At 33.5% G+C, this 16,879-nt stretch overlaps 1 protein-coding gene across 1 annotated transcript in view; it reads left to right on the top strand.

The window, feature by feature from the left end:
* The window catches only part of Klhl1 (kelch like family member 1), a 409,920-nt gene that overhangs the window by 376,563 nt on the left and 16,478 nt on the right, over positions 1 to 16,879 (top strand). The window contains exon 9 of the mRNA XM_047552871.1: positions 12,526 to 12,738. Coding sequence (XP_047408827.1) covers positions 12,526 to 12,738 — 213 coding nt within the window. The remainder of the gene's footprint in view (positions 1 to 12,525; positions 12,739 to 16,879) is intronic.

Below are 16,879 nucleotides of genomic sequence, written 5' to 3'. Positions count from 1 at the left end.
AGTCCATAGAAGGCCAGCTACATTCCTCAGGGCTCAAGGTGAAGCAGAACATTATGGTGGAAGAGTTTGCTGGAGGAATGCAGGTCAGGACATGAGCATCAAGAAGCAGAGTAAGAGCTCTACTCAGCAAGGACAAGATACATACCCTGAAGGCATGCCCCCAGAGACCCAACCATAGCCTAGCTGTCCAGAGTCACCTGTCAGTTAATCCCTAAAGTGGATTAATGCACTGATTGGGTTAAGACACTCATAACTCAGTCATTTCACTACTAATCCTTTTTGCATTAACTTACACATGAACTTTGGGAGGACACATATCTAAACCATAACTGTACGTTGTTCTCATTTTATAGAAAGATGTTCACTTGCTATGTTGTACTTCGTTCTGTTTTCCTATGTGCTTTGTCCTGTCATTGAGTTTTTAGGACCCTTAAGTTTTTTTCACAGTGTGTTTAATTGCTCTTAAAATCCTACTCTCAAATATATTGCTAGCTACTTATTTAATATAAATCTTTTATTATTTTCAAAATCTTTTAGATAAGAAAGGGAAGATGGACCAGAATCATGGGAAGCTGACCTGATAGCAACCTGTCCATTTAGTTTCTTTTTGTGTTTGATCAAACTCATTTTCTGCTGTATGCTTTTCTCTTTCAAACCTTCTACTTGTAGCACCCTCAATAGAAAATGATATTTTTGAACATTCCTGCAAAATTTCTTTTGGCTCCAACTTTTGAGAAAAACTCAAAATTCTTCCTGGTTGCCACGAGGTGAACAACTTCGTCACAACTTTCCATTATGATGTACTTGCCTCTCCATAAGCCCAGAAACAATGGAGCCAGATGAAAATGGACTGAAACCTCTGAGAGCCAAAATAAATCTTTTCTTTCTTAAGTTATTTTTCTCAGGTAAAATTACTGGAAAGTTGATGCATAAAAGTCAAAAGAAGTTAAAGTACGTGCATTCTAATGGTCCCAGAGTGAGGGGATGCTACTTAACAAGTGATTAGAAGCACTCTTGCACAACCCTCCTAGAAATAACTTTTCAACATGATCTCATCAGCAATTTACCTGATTTCTTAACTTCTAGGAATTATTTCTACATGAGTTACTCATAGTCTACTCTTCACTCTCCTCATAATGTAATTTTTTTATTCTGCTGTATCTTTTAATGGCAATTGTAGAAAAATATTTTCATTTGTGTTAACATTTTCATTTTATTCCATGGTGAATACTTATATTAATGCCACTTTTCTACCTGTACTTATTATCTCTCAAAGGAGGATATCCATTTAAGTATTATAATATTTTTCTTCTTCTTTTTTTTTTTTTTTTTCCAACCCGGGATTGAACACAGGGGCACTTAAATATGGGGTCTCATCCCCAGCCTGTTTTGAACTTCATTTTTATTTTGAAATAGGGTCTCACTAAGTTGCTTAGGACCTTGTTAAGTTGCTGAGGCTGACTTTGAACTTGCAGTCCTCCTGTCTCAGCCTCCTAAACCACTGGGATTACAAGAATGCACCAGGCTAAGTAATATAATATTTTTCATAAGAATTGTAAGAGAAAAACAATCATATGCATGTATTTATTCACAGATTGTAAAATTTACCATAATAGAATGATTTTCTCTTGGATGTTAATTTTCATAATTCCTATAAAGAAAATCATAGATAAACTGCCTCTTTCATATTTCTAATAATCATATATATATTTCTAATAATTACATGAATAAGTAATAGTTCATCTGTGTAGTGACTTTTTTTCTTACTATTTACATAGATTCCTTGCATTTTTTAGAATAGTGTATCATTGACATAGCCAATTTGTCCTACAAATTGGAAGTCTCCTTACCCCATCATTATATTAACTCATAGTGTTATTGTGCAATGAAAACATACACACAAAGTAGCATTTTAATATATTATCTTATTCTAGATTATTTTGATGATTACCTCATATTATGACTTTGTGATACTTCCTTATAACTTTGTTTTGAAACATTTCAATATGTGTATTTTGTTATGTTTTTCAATCTTAATCAGAATTAAACAGGATAAAATATTTAATGGAAAATATTATGGCAAGTACTCACACATCATTATAACATTAAAAGTTTTCCATCTAGCTTCTTCTAATGCCACTTTTATATTTTCTAGGCATTCAAATTAATTAATTTTCAGGTTGTGTTTTGGTTACCAAAGATTTATAATACCTTTAAAAATTCTGTTTATTTCATGCCAAATATAAAAGTATGAAGTTAATACTATTTGAAGTTTACATTCTTGAAATTATTTGCATTTTGACTCAGTAAATTCTCCTAAATTTTGATCTTATCATATGAAAATACTTTCAATGATTTTGTGTTTTACTTTATATTATCTTTCTCCATTAAATCAAAGTAGCACAGCTCTTATTTGGGCATCTATACTCACCTCTGAAGTGAGATTTAATAGCCTCAACATTCTATAATTTGATGAGTGTCTCTTAACTCCTAGGTGTTTTTCCTGTGTTACTCATAGAGAAGAATAAGCATGAGAGGGTAACCTTTCACTTCAGACCCAGAGCAGAAAATTGTTTCAAAACATCACATCACCCTCTGACTTTTTCTTTTTTATTCCCCTTGCTTCTATGGATGAAAATTTTTCTTCTTGTTTTGTTTTTATATATCATATCACTAATGGATCTTTCTAACCTTGCTGATGTTTCCTCGAATATTTTTAAAACAATTTTTCCAATTAAGACTAATAAAAACAATGCACAATCCTCTAAGATTGAGGTTATTTTGATACCATTTGTTGTGGAAAACTATGAAATTGGCTCAGGGCTTAAAATTTATAAATGTGTTCTGGTGGATTCAAAAGCATAGATTGATTTCATGGAACTTTCTGGGCAGTCTCCCAATAATACAGAGTAAGCTAAGGAGTAGGTACATCATCTTAGGCCAGTGCAGCTGAAAACTTATTTGGTGAATAAAGAAAATGCAGCAAACTAGTGAGTAGACAGTGTGGTACAGTAGTTGGTCATTAATCTCAGAATCGCCAGGCAATATGTGCATTAGTGATTCTTTTTGTTTCTTTTTTGATTCCTGCCTTGGCTTGGTTTCTTTAAATTTTACATTGAATCTAAAAAGATCTTTCTGCGTTTTTCTTTTTTGTTTTGTTTTTTGTTTTTATTTTTCCCCTTAAATTAGCTAATAAGCAGATACTGATATTGTCTGAACACACCCACAAACAGGCCTGAATTTTAATAATGTTTTGACATGCCTGGAAAACATAAAAACTACACAACTGTTTCTGTTTCATGATTCACCATCCCAAAACCAACTCATTCATTCACTCAGAACTTCATGTTAATAATATTCATGGGACAGTGCCATTTATGTTCATTCTGAAGCTTATACTGTCTTAAGTATCATGAGTGTAGGAAATAATGTCTATTATTTTCTTTATTATGTCCCAATATCAAGCAAGAGGCCTGAAGCTAAATGACCAGGTATTTATATGATGCCTTCCAAACTCTATTTCTATTTTTATATTCAAGTTTTGTTACTCTTTTTTCTTAAATCTGAAACCCAAAATCTTATAAGATTTACTGTTTTTCTTCCACATCTAAAAAAGGAAAAAGAAGAGAAGGAAAAAAAAATTGTATACTTATTTATTGAATTACTTCTGGCTACTAAAAAGCTCAGGAAGTTTATAATTTATCTACTAGGCGAAATGGTAGGACTTTATGGATATCAGATATTCAACAAGGAAGCATTCCAACAAGGAAAGACAGTTTGTGTCATGTCCTTGAATAGGAGATGCAAACAAATGTAGAAAAGTTTTCCTGGGACATGATGAGAGAGAGTGGACAGAAACAATTGGACTGAAAGGCATGCTCCAGTCATATAGCAGCCATAGGCCAAGGTAAAGATGTTGTGAAAGGTTAAAAGGGCAGTGACACGGTTGCATTTTAATTTCGTAACGATTTTCTATAGCTGAAAATTAATTTATAATTGCTAAAGATACTATAAAATTATTAGAGTCCCACTTTAAGAGTAGACTGGCTAAGATGTATTACAATAGCTTCTTGATAAATCACGCCTTAGAACTGCAGACTATAGTAACAGCAAACAATTCATTTTGTTTCTCACATTTAGCATAGTTGCTTTCAGACTTCTCAGTCTGAAATGAGGAATGCCCTAGATGTAGACCCCATTTTTTTAATCCAGTCTTCATTCTCATCACCTGCCTTACAACCAGTTGAAATTCCAGCCGTACTTGAATGACTCAGATTCCCTGAACACTCTTTGATTACTCACACACATGTGCCTTTTCATATACTTGTCTTTCTGCCTGGATTCTACCTCCATTTTTTCTTTAACAGCGGCTGTGCACTGACCCCTGTCCACCATCCACTTAGTTCCTTTCTTCAGATGTTCTCCTGATCTTTGCTTGCATTTGAAAAACCTCTAGGCCAATAACCTAATATAGCTCTAGCCCCTTATGTGCATTAAATTCCCTGTGGTAAGATCAATACTAATGAGACTCATTTCATAGCCCTTGAAGACATTGTGTCAAGAAATATTAAATGTATATTAAGATTTATTCTGCCTAAACCCTGAATGAGAATATTTACAGTATTTCTGATCATCCAAAGCCTAGTTTAGGCTTTGACTTTTCCATGAACCCTTCTGTAATTCACATAATTTAATCTTCCCTTCTTTTGTGTTCACAAGAGACATGATTAATGTTTTTCACTGTTGTATGTCAAAGTCTTGTTTCAGTAGAACTTAAATAGGTGCTTTTTTCATTGACCAGTTTTCATAGATGAATCTTCATTTTTCTAAAATGGGAAACCATGATGTTACTTACTTTTCAAATTTCACAAACATGTAAAGGTTATGGTAATATATCAAAGAAAATAAATCAAGTCTGCCCTCGGGGAGCTTACATAATATTAGAAGAAATAGGGAATAGCCACAAAACAAAATGGAAGCTACAGGTACTAAGAGGTGGAGAATGGGAGTTGGCAAGAACCATGGAAGAAGAATGATGTGACCGTTTACCAGGTTTTAGGTTGGTGAATTCTACTAAGCTTTGGGACGTGTTGAACTTACTTAAATTAATTTGCATACCTACAATTGTCAAGTTCTTTTAGTAAATATTGGGTAATAATTAAAGGTTGATGTGCTTTATCAGGCTTCAGCCCATAACTTTGTTTACCAACCTATATGTTAAAATGGCAGCAAGTTTCAGGCTGAGTTTGCAACATGTACCAACATTTCTTGGTAAGCAAGAACAAAAGCCATCATACAACCTATTGCAAACTCAGTGAAATCTTGCTCACTGACCTGTCAGGCACTCTAACTAGTACCTTGCATGAAAAGTTTCACTGAAAGGCCAATGCAGAAGTACTCTAACATCAGGATCTAAAAGCTTCCTCATGGATTAAAGAATTTTCCATTGATTAGGAAACAAAAGACCAGAGTTCTAGATCTAGAGATTTGTTTCAGAGGTGTTACACGCTACTGGGATTGTGAGATTCTGGCAGCTTTTGTTCTAAGTAATCAAATACAGTGAGTGAAAACATATTTAATATCACACGCTAATTAACAAAACCTTTGAATATTTAGAAAAGGAAATCAGAAAAATTTTCCATAACCACCCCTGGAGTACGCATGATTGATAAAATATGCAAAGCGGTAAATAACTTTACCTAGGGTACAGATATTAATAAATTTCAGGGAACAGGACAATGTGAGATCAGTGAATGCTTTCTGGTGAGATAAACTTGCATTTATTAATGAGAGATGAGTAAAAATAACCCTACTTACTTAGTGAAAAAGATACCTAGGATAAAGTAAGCACAATCACACAATGGCACGTAGGACTGGAAAAGGTCTAGTGCTGTGGTAGAAACTTCTACATGTCTTCCAATTCTCATTTACTCTTTTTGCATGATAACATAAACACCAATTATTAATGAGGGATAAGATCACCTAAAATAAAATTTTCTAACATTTTACCAGTATTACCTTATATCTAGTTTCTAAAAAACTTATGCGAGAAGTAAGTTGTGCAACAACAACAAAAAAGTTTTTGAAAGGAAATGTGAATCCATCTCTCCTTCATCCAGCTCTTTGACCAAGGCTGTGATGGCTATTAGGACAAGAGAATTAGTGCACAAGTCTCCAAGGATTTTTAACATTATTGTACATTTTCCAAGCAAGAAGTTTTGGCAATTTTTATTCACACCATATTTCCAAGTTTATTTGTAGGTCCAACAGCAATGATAGATGGGGAGATAATGTCTTCTTCAGCGCAGAGAGCAGTTTTGTTCCTTGAATAAAGATAAATAGCCATAATATCTCCCTTCAGGACAAAGTTTGAGCAGGTTTGTTGACAGCCCCCTTTAAAAGATTAGGACTTCCTAAACTTGAGGTTTCTCAAAAGTGAAATAGACTCATTATATGTGCAGTGTTCACCTCAATCTCTCTGTATCACCCTGGAGGGCCTTAGGGGTCAAGGGAAAGCAACATGACCGTGAAACTCATGTTGCTTATTGTACTGTAAGTGATGAAGGCATTTCTTGACAAGGAGACTGTCTTCTGCCAGCATCTGAAACTATAACTCATTAGCTTGTATAACTTATAGGGTTAAAAATCTCAGAATTGTCACATTTGTGACAGAGTCACACTCTAGAGATAATATAATTAAAAGTATCCTGAGTCTTAACACATGTAAAGCTACATTATTTTTGTTGTTGTTGCTTGCAGGGGTGGGTCATGGGGATTTAACCCAGGGGTAGTCTACCACTGAGCTATATCCTCAGCACTTTTTCTTTTCTTTTTTAACTTTTTTTTTTTTTTTTTTTGAGACAGGGATTCACTAAGTTGCCTAGGGTATCTCTAAGTTACCTAGGCTGGCCTTGAACTTGCAATCCTCCTGTCTCAGCCACTGGGTCACTGGGATTACAGATATGCACCACCATGCTGCAGCACAAAGTCTCTTTAATACAGACTTGGACACTGCTTACTGAATATAAGATGTATTTCCTAGAACGGCTGTATAGTTCATACTAGAATAGCATTATAACTACTAGAGTAGCATTATCTTGGATGGGCAACTGAGAAGTAGGTATCAAGGCATTGAAACTTGGTGTCTAAACACTGTGTCAAACTGATCTGTGTGCTGATCAAACATATAAGCTATGAAAAATAGTAGAGAAGACTCACTTCTTGCTATTCTCAGCAGAGTTCTGAAAAAATTTACTTAAGTCAAGGATTTTTTTTAACCCCCTCCAGTTCCTAGCATTCCAAGTATATTATATGCTGGTCAATATAACAAACAGAACTAGGAACCTAATAATTCCTATAAATGTTATACTTTTGTCCTTTTCTTATCACCTGAGAATGAAATCACAACTCCATAGCTTGACATAAAACCCCTTTTATTCTCAGTCTAATCTTTTCATCTTACCAGCTGCATCTCTTCCTGTCCATCAATATCACCTCTTCCATCAGAATGACATAGCTGCCAATCTTTATATATCACCTGCCATAACCTTCCATGCCCCTTGTCTTTACACATAAGCTCTCCCTGAAGGTAATGCTTCCTTCTTTTTTCTTTATGTTACAAATTTTTACTCATCTTTCAACTCTAACTTGAAATGTCACCTTTCTTTTCTTGCTATGAAACTGTCAGATGTCACTTCCTATATTGTCATAGCATTTACTTCCAGTGTCAGACTCCTCTGCCCTTCAGACTTACAACATCTAATTTGTTGTGTTAGTGAAAGAAAGCAGGGAACTAGTCTAAACTTTGAGGAAATAGACCAAGAATGAGGGAAGATAACCTTAGATAATTTTTATGATAGTTTTCGTGCATATTGGAGAATTCATTCTAACTTCTCAGAGCATATTGTTTCTATCGTCTGGATATTTTTAAAATGTTAAGAATAACTAGAATAATGTCGTTATTTATTTTTACTTTATCGTTCTCTTTTGGTTTGCTTGTTTGTACTGGGTATTAAACTCAGAGTGTTCTACCACTGAGTCAAATCTCCAGCCCATTATTTACATTTAAATTTAAAGTTTTGTTTCTGTTTTGAGACAGGGTTTCACTAAGTTGCTGAGGCTGGTCTTGAATTTGTGATCCTTATCAGCCTACTGAGTTCTCAGGATTATAGGCACGTGCCACCATCCCTGGCTATATTCTATTTTAATTAGTCATTTACTATTAGTTTGGTTGACAAAGAAGTGGAAAGTAGATAATGTTGGTTAATTCCATATATTCATAAAGTACACAATACATTTTTTTTCAAATGTTGGAATACATCTCATGTTTTGTTTTGTTTTGTTTTTTTATATTGGGGATTGACCTCGGGGACACTTGAACACTGAGTCACATCCCCAGCCCTATTCTGTTATTTTATTTAGAGACAGGCCTCACTGAGTTGCTTAGTGACTCACTTTTGCTGAGACTGGTTTGAACTTGAGATCCTCCTGCCTCAGCCTCCAGAGCCACTGGATTACAGGCATGTGCCATCATGCCTGGTATATTTCATGGTTTTAATGATGACTTATGAAACATTCCTTAAGGACATCGTTATTGCTTTATATGAATTGCAATTTCTAATTTCTTTTTCAAAGCTCTTTCATTGCAGAAAAGTCCAATATATTATCTACTGTCAATTAAATTGTCTTAGTATTGCTATTTTGTTATTAAAATTATGATGGTTACTTTTTTATTGATATGATATACCATATTAAGAATAACATGAAAAGGAACCATACATCAAATGAAACAAACTATCAATAATGTAGTTTATTTAGGTTTTATTAAGTAATTTATAACATAATAGCTCATAGTTACCAAGTGTTAGTTTACAAAAAGAACTGTAAAATATCATTTCATTTTGACTGAGGCATCACATGAATTTCTTGAATGTATAAGCCCTGTAGCGGTGGATTTTATTAGGGAAGATTCATAATATGTGTAATTAAATCAAAGAATCAATGATAAGATCAGCTGTGAACTTTGCAGAAATATTTCATTTCTATATAAAATATATGCTAATGTATGTTATTAGCCAAAAATATGAAAATAGGCTTAATATTTCTGTATGGTAAGCAATATATTTAATTAATCATCATGTAGTTATTATAGTCTTCAAGCAAAAGAATATGAGATATTTATTAACTCACTGATTCTACCAGCATAATAAGTAGATTTTTCATTGGATGAATTTGGCTTAATGCATAATATCCTAACTAATTTTTATTAAGTGGTTTATTGCTATGCCTAGTTTATTGAAAGTTTTTATTGTGAAACTTGCACTGAATTTTGTGGTATGCTTTCTTTTGTTTTTGAGACAGTTATGTGATATTTAGCCTTTATTCTGTTAATATGGTATATGTGTCAATTTAATTGATTTTTGTATATTGAAACATCCTTGAGTCCCAGGTGTAAATCTCACTTGATCATGGTATATAAGCTTTTTAATGTGTTGTAGAAGTCAGTTGGCTGATATCGAGGATTTTTTTTATCTACATTCATCAGGAATATTGACCTCTAGCTTTCTTTTCTTGCAGTGTCTTTCCTGGCCCCACAAAATGTTTGGGAGTGTTCCTTCCTTCTTTTTGGAAGCGTTTGGCAGGATTGGCATTAGTTCTTCCAGTGTGTGAGAGTTTACCAGAGAAACCATCTCTAGTCCTGTATATTCCTTTGTTGGGAGGTTTCAATTACTGTTTCAATCTCCAAAGTCTGAATGGACATATAGCTTACTAATACTAGATTAGATATAGGTCTGTTCAGACTTCCTATTTCTTCATGATTTAGTCTCAGTAGGTCATATGGTATCATTGCTTTTTATACGTATTTTGTTATGTATTTGTTAATATAATTTATCATTTTAAGGTAATTTCAGAAAATGAAAATAAGTATGATATGATATATTATAGCATGGAATTATTTTATTATCAATAATAATAAAGGATCAGAAAAGGGTTAACTGCCGGAGGATGATGTTGGCTATAAATTAATCAATTACCCATATACTTATCTAATCAATAAATAAGAGCCAATACTCTTTTCAAATGAGAGGGAGCATGACCGGTCTGGCCATACCAGCTCTGGCCTCTAACATGGAGTAGCCCTACTCTTTTATTTATAGACACACAGGTGAAGTGGGGCAAGATCAGCAGGAGTTTCTTCTGTGATGGACAGGATAGGAAGGAATTAGGGGAGCTTTTTCTCAGGGAAACTAGACAGGGAACTGTCTGATTCTGCTTCATAGGTTGACTTCCCACAATATATGTTAATAAATAGAGCAGTTTAAAGTGAACCTCTTCTTTAAAACAATATCAAAAAGAGGTTGATACCATTTTTATATCTAAACTATTTACCACAGACTGTCTTAGGAGTCTTACAAGAAGACATTTACATAATAATTAAGTTCATGCAAAATACATATAGTTACCCTTAAAAATACCTCAAGATTAGTATACTTTCTTTAGTTAGACCTTAAATGAAACAAATAAATGAGGCCAGATTTCATGGAGTGTCTAGGATGATGAAACTTCTGAGTGAATAATTATTTTGCTTCTGGGCAATTTTGCAAGCTAAATTGTCCAGTATTTGTCTTTTTAAATGCTCCTATTGGTTAATTTCAATATTATGCAGGATTGAGAGCCAGTATACAACTTGTGAGTAATCAAGTAAAGAGGTATTACATTCATAAAGAAAACACTTGGGCAATCAGAAGCATTTTTTATCACAGGCATTATGAGAAATATAAACAGTTTTAAAAAATGTCCCCAGGATTTGAAATCAGTTTAAACTATCCTAGAATTACTAAATGATATTAGAGCATGAATTTATAAATCTATAATCTGAATTATTTTATACACCAATACTTTCTTCAAAGGTATTTATTTTGAAACTGAAAAAAAAAAATGTAGAATTAAGACTACATGCCAGGTGCAGTGGTGCACAACTATAATCCCAGGGGCTTAGGAGGCTGAGGCAGGAGGATCATGAGTTCAAAGTCAGCCGCAGCAAATTAGCAAGGCCCTAAGCAAGTCGGTGAGACTCTGTCTCTAAATAAAATACAAAAATGACCTGGGGATGTGACTCAGTGGTTAAGTGCCCCAGGTTAAAAAAATAAACAAAACAAAAAGTACTTCGACTACATATTAGGCAAAATATTCATAGAAAAGGAAAAATTCTGTAACACACCTCCTCATTAAAACATAAGTAAGTCATGCCATTCCTTTACTCTATGGCTTTCTATTTCACTGAGGGAAAGTGTCTACATGCACCTGTGTAAGCTGCCATTGACCCTGAACTACATCTCTTACCCCAAATGCCGCCACAGCCTCATTCTTCCCTCCAGGCACACGGCCTTATTTGCTGCTTCTGAAACTTGGCACTAATTGTTTAGACAGCCTGGAATCCTTTTCCTTCCAGATACTCCTGCACTCATCTCTAATCACTATCATTTTCAAGTTTCTGTGAAAACGTCACCTTCACATTGAGATCTTATTTAACATTCCAACAACCTTTACCTTTTACCCATTTGCCTCCTTTAACCCATTGTATTCCTGACCATGCTTCTGAGGCCTACAGCACTTAGCACCTTCCACAGTAGTATATAAGTTATGTCTACTCCTCCCACAAACTCACCCTTACATCAGTAGAAGTTAGGACAGGGATTTTTTTTTTTTTCTTATTTTGTTCATAGTTATGTTCACCTAACTCTGCATGGTGTGTGGCACATATGTAGAGAAGAAATGGGTAAATAACTGCAATACCACATCTGCCTGTGATGGAAACTTCATGACTATCATGAAACAGGAAAGAACAGTTTCACCCAAATTAGTATTTTAAAATGTTTACGTGCCAGTTATGAGGTATAGCTTATTTCCTGGGTTCCTATCATACTTCTCATTAATTAAATAACTGTAGCAAAATGAATGTATTCAGTTTCAGCAATATTCAATCAGGCTAACATCATTGCACACTTTTTTTCCTCTGTAAATCTTGTATTTAGCTAAGTGGAGGTGCTAAGAAAGTTGGTTATGACAGTATTTGTTAGAATTATTCTATTTATTTAGGGTCTTAAAGTGTGAGAATGGAACATGAAGAGCAGGCATGATTTATACACTTTCAAATCAATTCTTTCAATACTTCTGATTAGGGTCACTGTCTTTTATCTTCTTCCATATTATAATAATTATTCCTCAATGTTTATTAAGTTTAATTTATTAATACTAATTATCTTGCAATATGCAATTTAAGTCATTCTAAGATTCTAGAAACCATAGAGATTAGAAAATTCATCTAGTACCCTGTGTTTTAGTATAGTAGGTACTGTGGATAGATGTACTCATTTGTAGAGTCTTTCACAAACTCTCCGTGTAAAATAATGTATTCTAACACAACTAAAGCTCATACTGTCAAATGCATTTTTAGAGAAACTTTTCTGCATTTTGTTATCCAGACTGTGATATTAAATGGTGTTTTTCCAATTGTGTTTTTAGGTTGTATTCAGTTGGGGGTCGTGATGGCAGTTCCTGTTTGAGTTCAATGGAATACTATGATCCTCATACAAATAAGTGGAACATGTGTGCTCCGATGTGTAAGAGGAGAGGGGGTGTTGGAGTGGCCACATGTGACGGTTTTCTTTATGCAGTAGGCGGCCATGATGCTCCGGCTTCAAACCACTGTTCCCGGCTCCTAGATTATGTAGAAAGGTAAGACCCTTTGGGCACTGCTAAGGTGTAAGAGATAGTGCAAATGATACTGATGCTAATTCTAGTGATTGTGAAAACTGTACTTGAGGAAAAACAAATTCCTTCCCCCCTCCCCTCCCTGTCCCTCCCTCCCTCTCTCTCCTTCTCTCTCTCTCTCTCTCTCTCTCTCTCTCTCTCTCTCTCTCTCACACACACACACTCCTTCATTTTCTCATTTTCATGTTTCTTTTTTTCTTTCTTGCTTTCTTCCTTCTTAAAGTCCTAGAAGTTTTCTTCACATGACTCTTAAATAATCTTAAATTTTCTCCTTGATGAATTTTTAAAAGGTTAGCTGAAACAAAGTTTTAAGTAATTTACCAAACCTGAATATTCGTTCATTTTTTAAAATATTGGATATTTGATTTATTTGTTTTATTCATCCTGTCTTGTTTTTTCTACCTACCTCTTCAGACTCTCCAAAGACTATTTAGGACTTCTTTGTTTTAAGACACACCCTATTAAATGTAACAGAGTTACTAGAATTATTTTTATTTTTAATACAGTCTAAAACTTGATATCCTTCTGCCTCAGTGCCCTGAGTCCCTGCAATTACAGGCGTGTACCACTGTGACCAACTTCTTTCGACTGTTCCTAAAACGGACCAGGTACACAGAGACCAGAGTGAAAATGTACCTTACCTTCAGGTTTAGTTCAGCAATGTAGACATTACTGGCTTGGTTATAACTGTTCCCTTTCAGGGCCATGTCTCACAAGAATTATACCTTATGCAGTAAGGATTTTAGCATCTTTAGTAAGACTTATAGTGATATATTCTGTTACAGACAGATATATGCTGATCTATGGGGAAATCAAAATATGAAATATGTATCACTTGGAATAAGTAATCCCGTTGTATCTTCAAAACTCTCAGTGGTGTAATAGTGTGATGCTACTTGTCTATGGTGCTGTCACTCTGATATATATATATATATATATATATATATATATATATATATGGAGAGAGAGAGAGAGAGAGAGAGATAGTACTCTGATATATATATATATATATATATATATATATATATATATATATATGGAGAGAGAGAGAGAGAGAGAGAGAGAGAGATCGTACTGCAGGTCCCTATGCTCAAAGGAAAAAAGCGAGATACTAGGAAATTGTTCACTGATTCTTAAAGATTCTACTTGCAAATAATACGATTTTTTTTCTTCATACTTCAATGACAAACCAGTCATATGACCACAGAAAGCTTCATGAGAGTGGGAAGACAGTATCCCAACTTTTCCATGGGAGAAGAAAAAGATATATTTGGTGGTTACCATTGAAGAGAGGGAAAATTTCCTTTTGATATTAAGAAACTATATCATTTATACTCATGTTTATAAGTGTTATAGTTAGTAGGAAGAAGATTCAATAACTTTTTAAAATATATATGTATATCATTGATCCCCTGAGGTTCTGTTTATTGGCAAAAGATAGTTTTTGGTAAATAGCCTCTACTCAAATATATGCTTCTCCTTCTATGATATCCATAAATAATGTTAAACGGTATTGCTACTCTGTGAAATGGACTTCAGTTTTATGGCAACATATACATAGACAAGGACATTAGGCTTAGCATGTTTTCATTAAATATTCCCTAATCTACTGAAATTAGGAACTACAGTTGTTATAGTAAGGATGAAGGTGAGGGTCTAAATACATAGATTTATATTTTTATATGCATAAACATGCAATCATTTATTTTTAATAAATCCAAATGAATTGAAAGGTGATTCACATTTTCCTCTGCTAAATTCTTAGGAAAATGAAAGAAAAGCTGAATATGAGGACAATCCTACTTTTACCTTGAATATCAAAGACGAATACTACTAATGAAATGATATTTCATCCAAATATTCCCTCTAACTTTACTGTATGATGTATTGAAATGTTGTTTGTGAACAGAGGCATAAATAATTCAGTCTAGGAATATATTTATGATACAAAATTAGATTTAAATAAGCAAAGCTATTTTAAGTTATAGGAGTACAGTGAGTACTCACAGCTTAAGTAATGCAGAAGCACATAGTGTTCTCATGATTCTTGTCCTAATTCATACTACCTGTCAAAGTAATAGCATTCTTGCATGTTCTGTAAACTGTTTTTATATTGATGATTTCACATGTAAATCATCAATAAAAAAGTACTTCATGATGTTTCTGTAGAACTATTTTGCACATATAACGTGAAAAATATTTTAATATATAATCATAGGCAAAACATCACTGGAAATAACAAGTGTAGTGTACAATGCTATGTTTGATAGATAGATGGATATGTCAAATTTTAATATACTATTTGCATAATATTCTATGCAAATGCAAATATATTGTATAATAATGTTATCAAGCACATTTATATAATACTTAAAATTTTTACAGTTGCCTGTCATGAAAGCCAAGAACCTCAGATCAGAGCAGGTTGGAAGCCAGGGACTGAGTGAGAGAACAGGGAGTCCAGAATAGTGTATGGAACAGACAAACTTGGTTTTGTGACTGAGCCTCACCTTAATGAGAACACATTGGCTAACAATATTTGTTTCCAAAGTGTGGAGAGAGTTCTAGGAGAATTTAAGCCGATAAAAAAGATGCATTAGACAAAGAACTTTCACATATCTTTTTATTTAGACAGCAATTATTATCTTGTACACATTTTGTACTGTGCCAGAGTTTATGCTGCTTTTTAAGAGACAAGAAACAAATAATCAGAGCTTAATATTCAATAATATTTTAATACTGTGTAATATTTAATATTAGAAAATATTTTATTATATATAATAGCAAATGATATCATTAATAACACTAATTAACTTGCTATGCAATAATACTATCGATTAACAATATTGCAAGCAAAACTGGAATCCAGGCAATAGATCATAAAATGTCCTTAAAAGCATCAATACCACTGCTGGGTAGTAGTAGATCAGAAACACTTTGCCCTCAGATCTGCATCCCAGTAATGAAGGATGGTAAGAGAAGAGTGTCAAGATGATAGGAACTCCCTAAACTCTGTAACACCCAGTTTTGGTCCTTCCAAACTATTCTCCTGATAGTTGCTAGAGGAATATTTTCTTAATTGAGATTTGGCCTAAAATAACAATGAAGAATTTTGCTTTGTACTAATCAATATCAATTAAGTTATGCTTTTATCAGTATTTCCACTAAAGTTGGTTCCACATGTTGGGAATGACCAAGATTACATCTCCACCTCAATATTTCTGCACTTTGGCACAATCCCTGGTAGAGTAGGCACTCAGTTAACATTTATTGAATCAGACACTAAGGAAAACAGACCTCAAATTTCCCCCAAGGAAAAATATCTTCAGGTAAACTAAGAGTTATTATATTGATAATATTGCCAGTAAATTGGCAGAGGACATATTGAGAAATGTTATATCATCTGGTTATATGTATCATGATATATCATCTCTACTGTGTACATATACATGATATAGAGTGATACAGAGTGATATGTGTCTCTTTCTGTATGTATATGATAGAGTGAGCAATGAATGAATGAAAGAATGGAAGGATGGATGGATGTTTGGAAGGAGATAGATAGATAGGTTTTTACTTGATTATTTTATCAGATTTGCATATGAATGTCTATTTTCATCATCTCTTGCTGGATATCAATGATTATTATATATTTGAGACATTTATTCAATAGACAAGAATTTTTAAGGTAGATGGTGCTTGAAAAAGCAATGGTTCAAATATTAATTCAAAAATATCTTTAAATCTTAACCAATTAACAACTATAAAAGTATTTTATATATTATCATAAATAGAAAACTATTTTTCAAGGTCTATCAAAGTCAAATCCAGTCAGAAAAATTTATCTAAAACAATAGAATTGATTATATTTCTGTAAAGATATAGTTCTTTAGTTTTATTTTGTTCATATCTTTGATAAAATGAAAGGAGCAAAGGCAATATTTGCAGTCATACAAACAGGGATAAATGCATTATTCAATTTGTTGTGAAATTGAATTTTTAATTACTACAAACAGAATATAAGGTAAGAATAGGAACATTGGATATTTTCATTTCTTTTTTCCATCCTTCTTCATTTCGTCTTTTTTGTTCAAAGTTCAAGAAT

Source organism: Sciurus carolinensis, chromosome 5 (assembly GCF_902686445.1).
Source record: "Sciurus carolinensis chromosome 5, mSciCar1.2, whole genome shotgun sequence".
NCBI classification, from domain to species: domain Eukaryota; kingdom Metazoa; phylum Chordata; class Mammalia; order Rodentia; family Sciuridae; genus Sciurus; species Sciurus carolinensis.
Note: the sequence above shows the minus strand (reverse complement) of the source record. Positions and strands in the feature narration are given on the sequence as shown.